The following is a 20,000-nucleotide window of genomic DNA, read 5'->3' as shown; positions in this document are numbered from 1 at the left end:
TCTAATCACCAGAAATAAATTCCTCAGATTCCTCTCTGGTGGTCGCGGGAAGCGGACTCGGGCTACCAGATTGATAGTCGAGCACGGGACAAACTCGTCCAGTGAGGAACTAGCTATACACCAAAAACTGAAAATATATTACTCCCATATGTTCCTAAATTATCAGGCTCCCTCATGCGCTCTTCGCCTCACTTCAGGTGTGGGCAGAAAGTAACAACAAGCCGTAGGAGTGCAGTCAGATACCAAAACAATCACAAGAAGCTACTCGAGAAACGGTACAAACAGCTGCTGGCAACTCTTGCGAACTGCGTTTACACAGAGCCGCCAGCAGATACGCGGAGACTTTCTTGAAAACTGTCAAACTTGGAGGAGGACGCCCTCGCCTCGCAACTTCCCAGTTGTGAAAAGGCGCTTATTAGAAACCTGAGCATCCAAACGAGTGTTTTTTTTTTCCTCTTTCTAGCGTAACTAAGGACGTCGATTCCCACTGGTTTGTTTGTGAATTAACGTTGGGCTGACACGATTGTATTCCTCTCTCCGTTTGTATCTTTCTCTTACGCGTAAGAAGAGTTCATACTTGATATTCTTATGATAATCCCTTAAAAAAAGTACTGATATGAAGTTGAGTTGTTATCATTATTATTATTAAAAAGAATGGCAAAGTTTACTCAATTTATCTAATAACTTTCTATTTTTCTGATAATTCTGATAATTCTTTAGAAGAAAAATTTACTTAACTCTACCGTTCTCTTTAATAAGACATGTATCGGAAAAGGTCTGCTTCCTGCTTATTATTATTATTATTATTATTATTATTATTATTATTATTATTATTATTATTATTATTATTATTATTATTATTACCTGACGACGGCAGAAGCCAATAAACATTATAAGATAGCCTCTAGTACACCAGTTTGCAGAGGTGATATACATAAAAATCAAAGAAATCTATGGAATACAACTTAAATGTGTTAAATTGAAATCATTATAAATAGAACTGTAATCATTATCAATAGCAAAAAACTTAATAGAAATAATATCAACTAAATAAAAGAAAATTTTCTCTGAATATCCCTTTAGCACTAGCGCAAGACTTTGAATTGAAATCATTATAAATAGCAAAAAACTTAATAGAAATAATATCAACTAAATAAATAAAAAGAAAATTTTCTCTGAATATCCCTTTAGCACTAGCGCAAGACTTGGAAGTCCAAGATAGCGAGGGCATTAGCGCCTCCCATGGCCTGAGAACGGTACTTACATGGTTACCACTCAACATTAGTTGACTGTTATTTCCAATGTGGCACTTAGATACTCCAGCAGCCGCAAACAGTGCCACTGGTGCTCCGTCTACCCGCAGAGGATGCAAAATCTTCTTTCATTTTAAAACAGGAATTGAACTGAATTGAATGCAGAACTTGGGCCAAAGGGCAAGCACTGGGACCTATGAGGTCATTCAGCGCTGAAAAGCTGACAGTAAAAGGTTTGAAAGGTGTAACAGGAGGAAAACCTCAATGCAGTTGCACTATCAATCCAATGTTAGGAGAGGGTGGAAAGTAAGATGGAAGAAAGATGAATATGAATGGAGGTACAGTAAAAGGAACGAAAGGGATTGCAGCTAGGGGCCGAAGGGACGCTGCGCTGAATCTTAGGTAATGCCTACAGTGCACTGTATGAGGTTTTAATGACGGCGCTACCCCCTACGAGATTTGAAAACAGGAGTTACAAGGCGTTACAAGGATTAGGATATCTCAAAGACTTGTTAGTCCATCCGAGGAGACATCGTGTGCTCACTTATCTCTAATAGCAGGTTTTACTGATCATTCACAGCGTCCTAATGATTTTTTCTAGCTTTCTTTTAAACTCTTCCACACCGTTGCTGTTTACAACTTCTGGTGGCAGTTTATTCCACGTGTCACATATCTTGTCTGTAAAGAAGTTTCCACATTGGGATGTGTTGGATCTCTTCAGGATGAAGAATACCAGATAGTGTCAAGGAGATTTTTCTGGCTACCAAGAGAGTTGGAAGACCCAAACCTTCTCGCACCAGGAGTTCAGAACGACGAGGCAGGAGGCTGGTAATGAGTGTAAACAAACAAACCTCAATCACATTTACTTTTCTCGCAGAACTACACGAATGGAAACGTCTTGCACTTACAACCCCACGTATAAAGATGTGGAACGAAACAGGCTAACGATCCACAGAACCTTTGCTATTATCTTATCTTCGTAACGGCACGAAGGAACAAGCAGCCGAAGACTGAATGTCTTTGAATGAGACAGAGTGCGATTACCACGTCAATCACCGCGACAAATGTGAGACGTGAGACGATCGCGTGTCGGTTTTTCCCTGTCGCTTGGCGTTCTGTTCACCCACACAAGGCTGAGTTATTAAGATGGGGAAATGATAATGAAGAGTCCATAAAGGTTGTCTCCGCTCTTGACCGCAATATTTTCGCATTATCAGATGTATTTCTTCGCTCCGTGTGTCAAAAGGTATTCATTTTTTGCCTGGATACAGTGCCTGGTTTCTCAATTATAAAAGTGTAATCTGTTTCCTGATGATAAAATGCATATCATTATATAATACATTTATATATATATATATATAATATATACATATATATATATATATATATATATATATATATATATATATATATATATATATATATATATATATATATATATATATATATATATATATATATATATATATATATACAATGGCAGGATAAATTCAATTACTATCGTCATCTGTATGAAGATTGGAATGCGTGTGTATGTATATCTGTGTATGTATAAACATACATGACGTAATGAACCATAAAAGCGCCCATGAATATTGTATGATTTATGCATCTAAATGCTTTGCCAATTAATACTTCAAAACTACAAAAACTACATACATTTAATACGAACTGTGAGTTCGGCGGTGAATTTGCATTCAGAAGTCATTGGTCTGTTTAAAAACTCTTTATCCACACCAGCGAAGAATTCTGACCTTTAAGTCTTCAATAAAAGATTCGCACATCCTAATTCTCTTCAAGTGGACACCTTGTGCGGAAAACGCCCACCTATCCCCGACATCCCACAGGCCAATACGAGAATCAGGACAACGCAACGAGGAACGGAATGACAGGGTTATTTACGGAAGAACATCGGACTCGATGTTGCGATAGGACAGAATAATTGTTTCACATGCCAGCGCTCCTCGGTGAAATCCAATAGGTGAGGATGTCAAGAGGCCAAACTCCAGCATCGATTCTTAATTGAGACAAATGAATGGACGCCACTCGCAGTCATAGCTGCTTTCCTCTGTCTAGATAAAAAAGATAAAAATTGAAAAGGGGCGGTATGTACGAGCTTTCTTTATTTTTTTGTTTACTCTGATTTTCTCTTTTCTTTTTTTTACAACCATAATACACTAGAAAATTCTTCCTGCTTATTATTGTCCTTGAAGAGCTGACTCGTTTGCGTGCTTGCATGAAATGGAGGCGAAAGCGTGGAAGAGGTTTACGAGAGCGTAGGTGTTTATTATGCATTTTAAACTCTCTCTCTCTCTCTCTCTCTCTCAGTACATTTGTACAATGAACTCTTCCCCAACCCCTCCAAGGAGGGAATCTCATGTATGTAGTAGTGTTCTCACAAATGGGATTTGGGCTTTGTATTTTTTTCTTTGGTGCCCCCCCCCTCCTCGTCCACTACCTCTCCTACCCCTCCACCCCCCCACCCCCACCCCCGTCCTCTCCTACATACCCCAACAACAGACGCTCATCATCTCTCCTCTTTCTCATTTGAAGAGATGCCGTCGCGGTTTATATAATACAGTAATGTCCAGGATAATTATTGCCGCTTTTAGTGGTAAATTCATCGCAGCTTTCTTTACATCACATTATAATGGCTCTTTCGCGATGGCTTGAAGACGGTAAGTAGCCCCCACAGCCAAAAACACACACACACACACACACACAAGTATCTGGCTTTCTGAAGAAAAAAATTCTACGGGGAAAAAAATTCAAGGCATCTCAGATTCCGAACTATTATTTCTTGACATTTTCTCGTGTCTGGCTCGACAGCAAACAAGAGGCTTTGTTGTGTTTTGTTCACAGCCCTTAAGGGACAGACTGAAAATCGATATATAAACCAGCCAGCAGCCCTTGTCCCCAGGACTTCTCCTAATCAGGTTATGAAAGAAACAAAAACAGAGGAGACAAGGAGAAAAAGCAAGTCTCCTAAGAGCGCTGTCTTGAAATATGAAGAGTGGAAGAGATATTATTATTATTATTATTATTATTATTATTATTATTATTATTATTATTGATTATGATGAAACAAACATATAGTCTTCCTGAGAATATATGTCCATATATAAAAAAAAGGCAATCAAAAACATAAAAAAAAGGAATTTCCGTCATAGAACTTAATATGTCTGTCATAGAGAAGCAAATCCACAGCTATGTAAATGTACATATATTTAAATTTAAAAACAGCAAGGATACAGATTCCCGAAAGCTATCCTTGCTGTTTTTAAATTTAAATATATGCACATTTACATAACTCTGGATTTGCTTCTCCATTTGAAGACTCGTGCTACTATGAAGAATTTTAAATGTCTGTCATGTCTAATTGGAGACGTTGGTATCTGCACCAAAAAGAGAACATTCTAATTCCATATTTTATTCAATGTTTTAACTCTCAAGTGTCAAAATGAAACCTATAAAAAAAAGTAAGTGGTTTCATACCACACTCGTTAAGAGGATTAAGGTGCTATGAAACAGCATTCATGTTATCATGGGAAAACATATTATATATATATATATATATATATATATATATATATATATATATATATATATATATATATATATATATATATATATATATATATATATATATATATATATATATGTGTGTGTGTGTATATATATAGTATATACATAAGCCGCATATACATTGACACCCAGTAAAGTATGCATGGAAGTATACATATTCTGACCAGACCTTCCATTGCTCAACAATCGAATCACGTCCACTGGAGAAAGGACAGACAGGATATCCCGAATTCTTAGGTTCCATTTCTCCTCCCCACCACCACCACCAACTTCCCCCCCCCCCCCCCCCCCCCCCCCCCCCCCCCCCCCCCCCCCCCCCCCCCCCCCCCCCCCCCCACCCCCCCCCCCCCCCCCCACCCCCCCCCCCCCCCTTCCTTCTGAGGGAAATGCGCCTCTTCCTCGTTCGGCCCCCACAAAGAGAGATGAAAAAGGAGATAAAAAAGGACACTGCGAATGGAATCTCGCTCGAGGATTTGCAGGATTATAGAAATAAAAGGATCGAAAAACAAATGAAATAAAATAATCGAAAAAAAATAAAAGCATCGAAAAGCAAATAAATAAAAGGATCTCTGACAACAAAAACAATAAAAGCATCGAAAAGCAAGAAGTAAAAGCATCGTAAAACAAAAAAATAAAATCATCGAAAAAATAAAAGCATTGGAAAAAAATAATAGCATCGACAAACAAACAAAAACTAAAAGCATCGAAAAGGAAAAAAAAAAAAAAAATCAAAAGCATCGAAAAGGAAAAACATAAGAGCATCGAAAAAAAGCATCGAAAGGACCAAAAAAAAAAAAAAAAAAAAAAAAAAAAGCATCGAAAAGCAAAAACATAAAAGCATCGAAAAAAGCATCGAAAAGCAAAAAAAAAAAATGTATCGAAAAATGTAAAAACATCGAAAAACACAAGAATAAAGCATCGACAAACAACAAAGGTAAACAGCATCGAAAAGGAAAAAATGAAAGCATCGAAAAAAAATAAAAGGATCAAAGAAGCATAATAATAAAAGCATCGAAAAACAATACGCGACGGAAAGAACAGCGATGATGATGAAGACTTTATAAAAGGGAGTTCAGTAATAAGAACGGAAGAGTCGCCCAAGAAGATTATCGACGCTTCGAAGCTGCGACTGATTGGGACACTAGGGGGAGAGGAGGGCGGGGGGGTTGGGGGGGGGGGGGGGGGGGGGGGGACATCCAGAGGAGCCGAATCTGAATGCCTCACAGTCCAAAACTTCTGAGATCATTCCTGGGCACTTCGAATAATGTCCCTGGTAGGGTTTTATTTCCATTTATTTGTGTCTTTATATCATTGTTTAGTTAATTATTTTATTGACAAAAAATATACAATTATTAGTATAAATTTGTCCACAGAGAGACATAATACAAAAAAAAGTGGACAGTAATCTCTTCTGTTCTTACAAGTATATGGCCTACAAAGAAAAATACAAAATCAATAAAAATACATCATCAAGCGCAAATAACTTAAGCCTATAAGACTATAAAAAAACATAATAAAAGGAATCCATAAAAACGCCCAAAATATAGAACGTAAGTACTATATTTCAAGAGGTTGCTGTCTCTCTCTCTTCAGGTAGGTAATGAATGACAAAAGTTTACGGAAAAGGCAGTATTTATACCAAGAGATCCATCCACAGGTAGCCGTTTTACTAAGTCACCCCGACTGATAATCCCCCTTTAATCTTGTTAAGCGTTGGGTGAAGGAAGATTTTATCTATGATATCTGAATCCCAGGCGGCCTTTGAGGTGTTCATTATCTTTGCTTAATCAAGGCTGCCTATCATCTTTCTATATTTTGGCGTTTTTATGGGCTCCTTTTATTAGATGGAATTCTGTTGCAACAGGACATTTTTACCAGTTATATACAAATATAATCTACAATACAAGGGTAACAACACTCGGACATGCAACCTAATACACACTGCTTGCATACAAGAAAACGGCGCGTATGAAGGAAGTACAGGGGCTCCAGTTCTATATATCGCACAGCAATATAGAACGAAATACGGCTATTACCCTGCCCACTGCATCATGTACACAAAGCTGCTTTAATCACGTGGCAGCTTCAAAACAATTTGCATTTATGAGTCACATCTCTATCTTGGAGGTACCGTGTCGCGACAGGTGAAGATATACAGGAGGGCTGGTGTTCGAGGAGGAGGAGGAGGAGGAGGAGGAGGAGGACGAGGAGATTTGATTCCCCACTAGATCACTCCACCAAGATTTTTAGAGGAGAAGAAGATCTTGACACTTTTCATCACAATAGATGAGGAACACCGAACGTCGCTGAAGTCAGCTATTCCGGGATACTCGTGTCTCGGCCTCTCTCGATTTGGATAGATAATGCAAACGCTCCCTGAGAGTGAGAGAGTCGAGTTGTCTGCCACGCGAAGGGCATATATTACTATCCAGACCCGGAGAGAGAGAGAGAGAGAGAGAGAGTAACTAATACCTGACACGCGATAATTACCAAGACCAACAGTTTCAAAGTTTCTATGCTAAGTGCATATAATATGCTTTCCAGGCCCGAGGAGAGAGAGAGAGAGAGAGAGAGAGAGAGAGAGAGAGAGAGAGAGAGAGAGAGAGAGAGAGATTTCACTGGAAACCAAGAATTTCAGTTTCAAAGTTTCATGATAAACTATACCTACACAGAGAGAGAGAGAGAGAGAGAGAGAGAGAGAGAGAGAGAGAGAGAGAGAGAGAGAGAACTCAACGGAATGAAATTCCAGACCCCTTGAAAAAAAGATAAAAAAAAAAAAAAAAAATTCCATCATCCAATACTTCAGATGGACCGCAAAAGACAATGGCATTGCAGGGCCCAAGTGTCGAGCAAAGAGGGCGACGCTAATGGAAAACCGTTAGCAAAACAGTTTCTTCTTCTTCTTCTCCTTCGTTCAGTTCTTCCCATTTTCTCTCTCTCCTCATTCATAGTCAAATGTCGTGGGTTACTCCTTGGGATACGCAAGGACAAATACGCTGGTTTTTTTTTCTTTTCTTTTCTTTTTTCTCAATGTAAAATATTGGGATTATTTCTCAACTTAAAATCAGTGGCTAATTATTTCTATTAGTTTATTTGTCTACCTTAACTTCCCTGTGCATTTATATTATATAATATATATATATATATATATATATATATATATATAGATATAATTATACATATATAGGTAATATATTAATATATATAATATATATATATACAATATATAATATAACTAATATATATAATATACTAATTATATTTAATATATTATTATTATATAATATATTATATATGTATATATATAAAAATGGAAAAAAAATCGCCTGTTCTATCAGGAATACCAAATCCAATGCTATTACTATCATTAAGATTATTACTATTATATTATTATTATTTATTGTTCTAAGGGGTCCACAACAATAATAGAAAAATTTAATAGTTCGCGTATAATTTAAAAACACTTTACAAAGCTTTCGAACCCTTCCCACAGTCGACTAGTTCCTCATTGAACGGGAAGGTTGCGTACCCGCCTATCAATTTGGTAGCCCGAGTTCGTTCCCCGCTGCTGTCAATGCGGAACCAGAGGAATTTATTTCTGGTGGTTAGAAATTCATTTCTCGATATAATGTGGTTCGGATCCCGCAAGAAGCTGTATGCCCCATTGCTAAGTGAGCAATTAGTTCCTAGCCACGTAAAATAAAAATCTAATCCTTCATGCCAGCCCTAGGAGAGCTGTTAATCAGCTGTTAAAGTAAGATATATACTTAACTTTAACCACTGTCCACTATAGTAGATTCACATCAACCGTGCATTTGATGTCTTGGCCAGTCCCTTACGACGCTCCTGATTGGCTGTTGATAAGCCAATCACAGGGCTGGAAACACTCCGTCTCTCTCGAGAATTCACATGGTTAGGATCTATGTTCCACTTGTCCTGCTGGATGCGTCTTTCAGGAGAGGTTGAACATACATCCTACCTATGTGAATTCTCGAGAGAGACTGAGAGTTTCCAGCCCTGTGAGTGGCTTATCAACAGCCAATCAGGAGAGTCGTAAGGGCCTGGCCTAGACATCAAATGTACGGTTGATGTGAATTTACTATAGTCGATATCAGTGCCACAGCTACACATCCTGGTGCCCTTCCAACTGGCCTTCGCATAAAACGAAAAGCAATCAAAAACTCGTCCGAAGAACGCGCTTAATGAACAAATAAACCAAAGCGCTGGCATGATCCAATTGCCCATAACAGTGTCTGCACCACACAACAGCCATATACAGGCCGCAATTACGTCCATTATGCTGACGGCGAATTTCGTCATTAAATCCATCCAGTGCCAACACCTACACAGTAATATCTATCATAAAGTTGAGGGATACGCGGCGTAAATTGACTGCTGTGGTATATCGAGCTAAATCACTTCCATTCTAACAAAACAAAACCTCGTGACGTTTATCTGTGATTTACTTTACGCAGTACTTTCAACACAATACTGTTTATACGCCCTTCTTCCTCTCTTAACTTCTGTGATGTTTATATGTGATTTAGTTTCGCCGTACTTTCACACAATAATGTTTATACGCGCTTCTTCTTCTCTTAACTTCTCTGATGTTTAGCTGTGATTTACTATACGTAGTACTTTAAAAGCAATACTGTTATAAAACAGTATTGCGTTTAAAGTACTACGTATAGTAAATCACAGCTAAACATCACAGAAGTTAAGAAGAAGAAGCGCGTATAAACATTAGTATGTGAAAGTACTGAGTAAACTAAATCACATATAGACATCACAGAGGTTAAGAGAAGAAGAAGAAGAAGAAGAAGAAGAAGAAGAAGAAGAAGAAGAAGAAGAAGAAGAAGAAGAAGGCGCTAGGAAAAGGAACACTTGAAAAATATAAAGGCGAATAATGGTATTGAAATAAACTACATTTTTTATGCCGTTTCTCACTGCGAAACGTCAAAGACATTCAGTAAATGAATGAAGGAAAGAATATAAACATTCCACGTCCAGAATATCAATAAGTAGCAAAAGTATATATCCGAGTGAAAACTGGATTCCGAGAGCTTTGCCAAAGCAATAAATGTATACCTCACAGAGTTCCAAATAACTCTGCAAGAGCATTCCGAGTGATGAAATCAGTCAAGACAGACGATTATTTTCATGCACACCAATTAATAATAGTCTACCTTTATGCTAAGTTAAGCAAGAATCCCTTCAACCGAGCAATTGTGGCAAAGTAACGATTATGAGCAGAAGCTGTTTCTAGTGGTGAAAGTTACTACCATTGGTGTCATTTGAAAGGACCCGTGACAGTTGCGTATATTCAGAAACAAATAACCAAGCAAACATCTCTCGCTATGCATGGCGGCTAACCTATTTAGCCATTCTGATTGCAAATCTCCCTCAACCGTGCAGAAAGAGTTGCACTGACAATTATAGTTTGAATTTGTAGAATTTGAGCCAAAGACCAAGCACCGGGAACTGAGGTCATTCAACGCTGAAATGGAAACTGCTGTAAAAAGTTGAAATGTGTAACAGGAGGAAAACCTCAAAGCAGTTGCACTATGAATCAATTCTTAGGAGAGGGTGGAAAGTAAGATGGAAGAAAGAGATTATAAAAGGAGGTACAGTAAAAGGAACGAGAGGGATTGCAGCTAGGAGCCGAAGGCACGCTGCCAAGAACCTTAATTAATGCCTACAGTGCGCCTCATGAGGTGCACTGACGGCGCTATCCCCCTACGGTGTCTATTATACAGGGTGGTCCGATAGTCTTGTTACCCATACCGAAAAGTACCAGCAATAGAGGTAAAAGTATTGCAATAATACAAAATACATATCCTGGATTCAGTTTATTCTTGTTATACCCCCAAATATTATTCTAATTTTCTCGATTTTTGGTCCTAATATTGTTTTCTTTTTTTTTTAGACATCCAGTACATCTTCTCTATTACTATATTACTTGTTATTCTATTGTTTCAGTGTTATTATTTCGCTCCAATGCTCTTACAGTGAATAAACTGAATCCAGGATATGTATTTTGTACTATTGCAATACTTGTACCTCTATTGTTGGGACTTTTTGGTATGGGTAACAAGACTTTCAGACCACCCTGTAGTATGACAAGATTCACTTTAGGACAAACGAACGGGAAACAATAGTCAAACCGACCTTGACGTCAGGGAACTACTCCAATATCAACTGGTGGTTTATATTACAACACCAACGCCTGCCATCGTTATGCATGATTGACAGTGAAATAAAACACCATACTGTAAATGATATTCATAGCATTAAAACTGGCAGATTCAAAAAAAGGTCGCAAGACAAAAGCGTTATAAAAACGAGGTTACAAAATAGCCATTACTTCAGAACAGTTTAAAACAGTTACAAATGGTAAAAAAGAAATCGGCTGACTCATTCTACTTTTATAGAAAAACTAAGGCATTAGTGAATCTAATTCATTCTCTCTCTCTCTCTCTCTCTCTCCTCTCTCTCTCTCTCCCTCTCTTCTCTCTCTCTCTCTCTCTCTCTCTCTCTCTCTCTCTCTCTCTCTCTCTCAATAACCTTGCAAATTTGAGAGGGTATTTAAAAGATATAAATACTCACTCTACCAAACTAAAAACAGTACGGATTTTAATGTTTATTACTAAATTTATACCTCAACCCATAACTCAGTTGGAGAAGCCCTTCACGAAACCAATGCTGGTATTATTTTCTTTTAACAAATACATTTGAGAGGAGGAGGAGGAATGGAAGAGCGAAAACCATGTATAAACAAATACAGGTACTGAACTGGAAGGAAAAGAAAAAAAGAAAAGGAACTGAAAGAAAAACTAGAAAAGGTGTTTCTCCACCAGACGAGGAAGAGCAGACGAACTGGCTGGTGACTCATCTATTCTCATCCGCCGTTATCTGACCGCCAGGGGGCCGGGGTGGGGTGGGAAGGGAAGAGAGAGAGAGAGAGAGAGAGAGCGAGAGAGAGAGAGAGGGGAAACCCTTCTTTCCCTTAGTTCCGACTTCTTCAAGCCTAATAACTCCCCCTTCAGACCTACTGGCCTACTTTCTTTTAAAAAAAAAAAAAAAAAAAAAAAAACAAAAAAAAAAAAAAAAAAAAAAAAAAAAAGGACGACGTTTCTTCTTTATTTTTCTACTAATTCCCGTCTCTCTCTCTCTCTCTCTCTCTCTCTCTCTCTCTCTCTCTCTCTCTCTCTCTCTTTCATTTTCGTCCCATCCGAAGCACTCGATATTACTCGGAATCCGTATTTTTCCCGCCAACAATAGCTGCCTTAACCGTTGGCCTTAAAGAATCCCATACGCCTGGTGCATTGTTCCAGGGACAAAAGACTTTCACTAGGAGACCCCTAAACGATCCATATACAGACCCGGTGTTTAAAGGAAACTGGTGGAGAGCGTCGTCTGGTCGCTTATTTACTCGACTGTTTTGGTCTACCAACTTTTGTGTGTGTGTGTGTGTTTTTTTTTTTTTTTTTTTTTTTTTTTTTGCATGCGCAGGAGGAGAGCCGTGACCATATTCTGTCATTATAACTGCCAATTATTTGTACAAAGAATGTCTTAACGGCTCTAGTATATTATTAATAAGGCGGACTTCGACAGCAAAAAAAAAAAAAAAAAAAAAAAAAAAAATAGAAAAAGAGGTAACCGAACCCCTGACATAACAAACGACTTACCACAGAATCGGCGACCTACAAAAAAATAAATAAATAAATAAAGCGACCTACACCAAAAAAAATATATATATATAATAACATTCTTGGGTCAAACCATACTTTATAAAGTTACTTGTCCACAGATTTTCCCACAGTAAAGCAACAATCTCCAGAGATGCTGAAAGTATTTATAATGCAGTGAGAGAAAGTAATTATAAAAGGCTTTGTGTTTTTATTACATGGAAGGTTTGATTTATAAAACCAATATAGAATGCCTAATTCATGGAGTTCACCGGACCAAATAAAGACGTTCAGCTTGAATAAATACTTGGAATTATTTCCGTTTTAGAGTCCAGCTGCTTCTGTATTTATATAGAAGAATTAACACTGAAGGTGCCGTTACTTAGTTATTTCAGCTTTTAGACTAATGCAACTTGGCGTATAAACAAGAGCTAAAGGTGTATCAGGTCTCCTGGAGTATTCCACAGAGAGAGAGAGAGAGAGAGAGAGAGAGAGAGAGAGAGAGAGAGAGAGAGAGAGAGAGAGAGAGAGAGAGAGTTATACCTCCGAAAAGCAGAATGCATCTCAGAAGCAGGCATTTAAATGCAAAAGCAAGCGTGGTTTCTTATCGCTGCATACATACAGACATCTCGATATTCTTGATGACTGACAATATGCAAGATGTGTTTCTTACGAGAAGAAAAAAGAAAAACGAAGATAAAAGCATCAGAAAAGATAGGCCGTTGTTCCAGCGACGTAGGGAATATTACACGAAGAAATCAAGATCACGAATGCAAAAGCAATGTAGTTTCGTATAATTCTATTACTGGAACTTCGCTATTTCCTAGTGGTGTATCATAACAAGGAGAGAGAGAGAATGTAGCTTTTCCCGAAGTTAAAACAAAGACCCATCCTCCCCCCCAACCCGCCACAACCCCCAAATACCTCTCTGATCCGATCATCTAACTTTGAATCCCTATGCTTTAAGAGCCAAGATTACTTCCCAGAACTTTTAAAAATCGAGTATTATATTTTTAGCAAAAACTGACAGATCTCACTTCGAAATTCTGGAATTTTTTTAAATTCACGCGAACAATTGAAAAAAAGTCCCTTTTCCTCTTAACGGCCTATCCTGTGAAAGGATGAAATTGTCAACAAACAACCGTAGTGCAATCTGATGCAACCCTGTTGGTGACATCCAGTGCCCTCAAAGGGAAACATGCACGTGGAAAAAAAAAGAGGGATATCCAGCTGTAATAAAAAGTAAACAAGACTCGAGCAAAGATTCCACAGCCAAAAGGATTGATGTATTTTTTAATACAAACATACATGCATGCATATACATACATTCATATATATGTGCTTATATATGAGTATATGTAAATATGTATGTGTATATGTATATATTTAAATAAATTTTTCAAAAACATAAAAGATTATAAAATTAATAATAATATTTATCTATAAGTCAACTAAACAGGGAATCATACTTAAAATACAAAATTAGTTACGTTAAAACACAATTGGTTGCATTAAAAACTTACAATTAGAAAAAATGTTTTGTTTAATGTAACTTATTGTGTTTTAACGTAGCTTATTGTGTGGTTTAAGTATGATTTCCTGTTAAGTTCACCTATAGATAACTCGATTATGAAGATATATTATCAATATATACCATAAGATTATATAATAAATATATATATAAGACATATACATACATATATATCTATACATTATATAATCATAATATAGATAGTTATAATTATAATATATAATATATACATATGCGTACCTCTATGTAGGGCAACGCATGTAAAATCAATGTAGGAAAACTAAGTACCTCCGCCATAAAAGACAATCATAATCTAGCGCCATTTAATCATCTAAAAGATTAAAAATGATTAGTCTTAGGTGAAGCCTCCAAGTAGAAATTTCCACAGCTTCAGTTACACTATAAACCCAGCTTAGTTTCTTTTATCTTTGCTTTTAATGTTTAGAAACAGAAGATGAATAATATTCATTAATATTTTCCTATCTTTCTTTTTTCATTCTCTCTCTCTCTCTCTCTCTCTCTCTCTCTCTCTCTCTCTCTCTCTCTCTCCTTTTTTTCCAGAATGACGCTTTATATTCTGAAGGAAACCGGGATTTTATCCATCCAACCTTTACACAAAAAAGTTTTTTTAACAGTGCGTAGTTTTATCTTCTACAATTTTCTCTACACGAAGGAAAACTCTCCCATTCTTCTATTTATATCAGAGCACTTTTAATGCCTTTGGGCCTGACTCAATTAATTCATACAAAGGCGCATCGAGTGCTGGTTGAATGATGTAAATCTACATGGCATCACGAATTATACACAATTCTGTTTCATAAGCGTACGATAAATGCTGGAGTTTCAGGCCTCATTGTGAATCTTTGCCGTTATACCAGCTTCCTAATGTTCCTTGCAGTTCTTTTATGCATTAATACTTTGGGATGGCGTTGCTATAGTAGATTCACATCAGCCGTGCATCTGGTGTCTAGGCCAGTCCCTTACTACGCTCCTGATTGGCTGTTGATAAGCTAATCACAGGGCTGGAAACTCTCTCGAGAGAGAGAGACTCCACATGGGTAGGATGTTTGTTCCACCTCTCCTGAGGGATACTTTTGAAAGGACGTACCCCTCAGGAGATGTGAAACATAGTTCCTACCAATGTGAACTCTCTCGAGAGAGACAGAGTTTCCAGCCCCGTGACTGGGTTATCAACAGCCAATCAGGAGCGTCGTAAGGGACTGGCCCATACATTAGATGCACGGTTGATGTGAATCTACAATAGTAACTAGCATGTGCGTGCTATCACAAATTCTAAGGGAATCGTAGACTAAACGTAGTCTCCTTGAGAATAATGTGAAAGAACTCGAATATTAATGATACATGAGGTTTAGGAGAGATGGAAGGGAAGAGCCAGTTAATAACAGTTTAAAAAGTAACTAAAGAAGGGATTCAGAAAGGCCAAGCCTACATAAGCGAGTGTTAAATGGTATCCAATCCATTTTTGGATCTTGGAAAGTGAGCTTATCGTCAAAGAATAATGAGCGCTAGTCCAGAAAAAATGAAAGAAAAAATGAGTATATCATAACATAAAAGGAGAGAGAATGCTATGCCATGGCAATTAAGGCCTGTGAGGTTCATAAATGAACGAGCTAAACAATAATTGTTTGTTATTTAAAGCCAACACGAGACGCCAAACATTAACACTCTCCAAAACAGTAAATGTTCGAGTTGGAAAAAATGATAGAAAAATGCATCTGACTGAAGTCTGTTGGTAGTGATAATTAAAACAGTAGGATTTGCATTTAATAGATACCCTAAACAAGGAACACAGTATAGATTATATAAAGATATATATATATATAGAATATTATATATATATAGATTATATAAATTATATATATATAAATTATATATGATCACATGTTAGTGGATTCATTTGTTTGTTAGTTTGTATGGTGTTTTTACGTTGCATGGAACCAGTATGGTCATTCAGCAACGGGACCAACGGCTTTACGTGACTTCCGAACCACGTCGAGTGTGAACTTCCATCACCAGAAATACACATCTCTCACACCTCAGTGGAATGCCCGAGAATCGAACTCGCCCTGTTAGTGGATTTATTTCCCTCGCTCAAAATGCGAGCAGAAAAGAGCGCGTGGAGAAACGAGAGAATTTGGGAAAAGGGAACAAATAGAAAAAAGCATTCTTCGTGGTCATTCGAGTGGCATAGCCACATGCATGAGAGACGACTGCATAATAATACGAAGTCTGGGCCTAGAGCCTGAAAGCGAGTTGCATTATCATAGCACTTATGGTTTTCCCAGACACCGCTGAAGGCGATTTCCGCAATCTTAGCTCTCACTTAAATTTTCAAGTTTTCACTTTAAATTTTTTTTTTTTTTCATAGTGTAGACTGAGATGGGGGCTAGAACAACTCAAATCCAATTCGTCTACTTCGAGAGAGAGAGAGAGAGAGAGAGAGAGAGAGAGAGAGAGAGAGAGAGGGGAAGTAACGGTTATGCGATCCAAGGTTTAATACAGATATCATACCACAACAAAGAGATACCACAAATAGCATAATTAGTCAGCTTCAGTCACTGTTACCTGAAAAATTATGTTACCCAGTTCAAGGACCTTTCTCCTTCTGGGAGTAACTTCGCTTTTGTCTAGAAAAAAGATATTTTAAAAAATTTTAAATGTGAATCTAACAAAGAGAGGATTAAATTTGGGCAGAAAGACTGCAGATGCATATTATTAAATCTGACATGTCTAAAGGTTTGGCCAATAAGTCTGACGGGTCCCAATATCGTACCCTGACAACCTACCGCTGCAGTGGTCAAACTTGTTACCCAAGATTCAAGAAACGAGAGAGAGAGAGAAAGTCCAGGCTTCTTGGGAGAGGGTTTGATTACTGAGGAAGAGGACAGAACTGCTGCTTTAAAAGATATCGTAGATTATCTAACCCATTTCTATGAAATCTGAGACAAATGCAAATGGACTTATCAGCTTTTAAAGACAATCTGGTGAAGATCGAGAGTCCAAGGTCGCTTAATGTCAGAAACATGGCTTGGTGGGAGCTACGGTTACCACTTTCAACGTCAATAAAGGACTGCCGATAGTGGCCAATCTAACAGCAAGATGAACTAAGGCCCACCTTGGCCACCACAAGACAAACGCCTTGGGAGTGGAGGTAAAAGTCAGCTATGAACTTAAAGCGAGAAAAAAAAGTGTGATATTCATTCACATCGTTGCTACTCCGACAAGCAGCGTGATTATACCTTCTTTATTGACATATATACAAGATATAAGGGAAAACTAATAAAAATATTTCTGCATACCTCAGCAAGGTCTCGTCACTGTCAAAGGATGAATATACAGTCCAGTTGAAAAACTCAAAATGAAGCTGATTATCATCATAACGGGTAAGAAGCAGCACTCTTCAAAATAGGTAAAATAGGTAGCCTATAAAGTAGAAAAAAATATTGATAATTACAATAATAACAGTAGCTAGGAGGATGACCACCATTATTATTACTATGTACAACTATTATCAATAATAATAATAATAATAATAATAATATTCCACTATTCCTCCGCTGTATCTGATTACTGGCACTGCCCATGTGTTAATGGCTTTTATCATATTTCCGGCGTTGAGTCTCTGCTTATATTCTTTCCTAATCGTGTCCTTCATCTCTTGATGTTTAATATCCCCTCCTTCCATTATTCCCAGGTATTTGTATCCCGTCTCATCTGTGTGTTTCATGTTGTTCTCATCTGGTAGCTTTATCCCTTCAGTCCTTGTTACTTTGCCCTTTTGTATGTTGACTAAGACACATTTTCTATTCCAAGAAAAAAAGAATGTTAAAAAAAAAAGGGGGGGGCTTGGCGTTTTCGACCGTTTGCACAACGGTTGCCTGAAGAGCACCTTTGTGTAAACGGTCGAAAGCTCTCACATTTTCTAACCCTTTTTGTATTTTGGAAAAACACAGTATCATATTCATTACCGTGGCCTTTAATTCACTAATAATTATTATTATTTTTATTATTACTATTACCATGAAGTCGAAGAAGAGAATGAAACGACAGGATCTCAGGAAAGCCAAAAGAATTTAAACAAAATAATGCGCCCTTACTTGTGGCGAAGAAGCATTACACGCCCTACGGAGTATAAATATTCCAATTTTATATCTAGACAGACTATTACTATTCCCGCTAATACCTTCATTTATCATCCGGTAGCGAGGAACCCGTGTGTGTGTATGGGGGCGTGTCCTATTTTGTCTGAAAAGTAAATAGACGTGGAATGGAAAGGAGGTTGGAAGGAAGGTCGAATTCGGTTAAAATATTTAAAGCTCTTTTCTGTAAATCGAAATTAGGAGGGAAAAAGAAAGAGAGAGTGAGTTTAGTTAAAATATTTAAAGCTCTGTATTTGTCAACTTGACCTTCATGCTTCCATTTTTCGAAATTAGGAGGGAAAAAGGTAAAGAAGAGAGAGAGAGAGAGAGAGAGAGAGAGAGAGAGAGAGAGAGAGAGAGAAGCCTGCCAGCCATAGATGCGTATAATAAAGAATATATAGACTCGTAGATAAGTTTGGGAAAAATATTACAAATATTCGAAGTCTCTAAGACGTTAAAGTATCATTCTCTCTCTCTCTCTCTCTCTCTCTCTCTCTCTCTCTCTCTCTCTCTCTCTCTCTCTCTCTCTCTCTCTCTCTCTCTTTTCCTATTATGCTGTCAATAACAAAAATGGGCAGCACCATTTCAAGATATTACTTTTAAAAGAACGCACCGGTCCTAAGTTATTGTGATATTTCGGATTCTTAAGGAGGGTCATTTAAATCCTTAATCTGGCATCGCTGGTGGGTGAAAGTGCAAGGGTTCAGTGGGCGAAAGTAAAATTCTATATTGCATTCATTTGTTTGTGTGTGTGTTAAAGAAAAGTCTCTCTCTCTCTCTCTCTCTCTCTCTCTCTCTCTCTCTCTCTCTCTCTCTTTCATTTGTTTGTGTACCTGTTAAAAAAAACTTTTCTCTTTCTCTCGCTCTCTCTGTCTTTCATTTGCTTGTGAGCACGTTAAAAAACCGCTTCATTTATGACCTAAGTCATGTATCTATTGTCAGCTATTTTGTACTGAAAAAGTTCACATAGATATATATGTGTGTGTGTGTGTGTGTGAGAGTGTGTGAAAATTAGCTCCTGAGGACTGCACAGAAATTCCTCTTCTTCTGAAGACTGAAGCAGCTCCCGTGGAGCCCAAAATGACTCAGGATCAGCAAGCATCCCCGAAGACAGCAAAGACTCAAGAATCCCAGCGGAATCCAGAAACGACACGCGTCTTTTTTGAAAATTAATGTTAAGTCAGAGAGAGAGTTGATTTATATCAAACAAAGATGTTTCTAAGTTTGCTTACAGTTGTGCTTGCACAGTGCTTTGAATTCGTGGTTCGTCAAGTTCCCCACGAGATTATGTGGTTTTTGTTTGCCATACCTGTTGTGCTATTCACTGAAGTATTTATACTTCGTGGATATGGCATTAGTATGGTTCGGTTCTTTGTCGATTTCTCGGCCTTGGCCAACTCTGGCTGTCTTGAGGAGGCTGGAAATCTGCAGAACCGAGTTGCTCATTCTGAGATTGACGAACTCGATATTTCGGATAACGAAGAAGACGACGCTTGGGATAATGAAGAAGACAGTCAGTCAGACTGTGAAGATGATGACAGTTCGGATAGTGAAGAAGTCTCACCGCATCTGGAAACTAGTCGAAAGTTCGAGGAACTAATCATGAAGAATGAAAATGCCTTTTTAAGGTTTGAAAAAGAGAGATTAGAGAAAGACCAGCTCATAAATGAATTAGCACGGAAGTTAAAGGCCCTGACTCAAGGAAGTATGAAGATGGAAGAACACATAAGAGACCTCGAACTGTTGAACAAAGAAAAGGACTCGCAAATCTATTTAATGTCCG

General features: G+C 37.8%; 2 protein-coding genes across 3 annotated transcripts in view; one reads left to right on the top strand and one right to left on the bottom strand.

Moving 5' to 3' along the window:
• LOC135224123 (uncharacterized) overlaps window positions 1-20,000 on the bottom strand; it is a 402,902-nt gene that overhangs the window by 244,841 nt on the left and 138,061 nt on the right. The gene's annotated exons all lie outside the window — the stretch shown is intronic.
• LOC135223923 (tropomyosin-like) overlaps window positions 19,577-20,000 on the top strand; it is a 1,410-nt gene continuing 986 nt past the window's right edge. The window contains exon 1 of the mRNA XM_064262845.1: window positions 19,577-20,000. This exon is cut by the window's right edge and continues 986 nt beyond it. Within this exon, the coding sequence (XP_064118915.1) occupies window positions 19,577-20,000 (424 nt within the window).

Source organism: Macrobrachium nipponense, chromosome 10 (genome assembly GCF_015104395.2).
Source record: "Macrobrachium nipponense isolate FS-2020 chromosome 10, ASM1510439v2, whole genome shotgun sequence".
In the NCBI taxonomy this organism is placed as follows: Eukaryota; Metazoa; Arthropoda; class Malacostraca; order Decapoda; family Palaemonidae; genus Macrobrachium; species Macrobrachium nipponense.
Note: the sequence above shows the minus strand (reverse complement) of the source record. Positions and strands in the feature narration are given on the sequence as shown.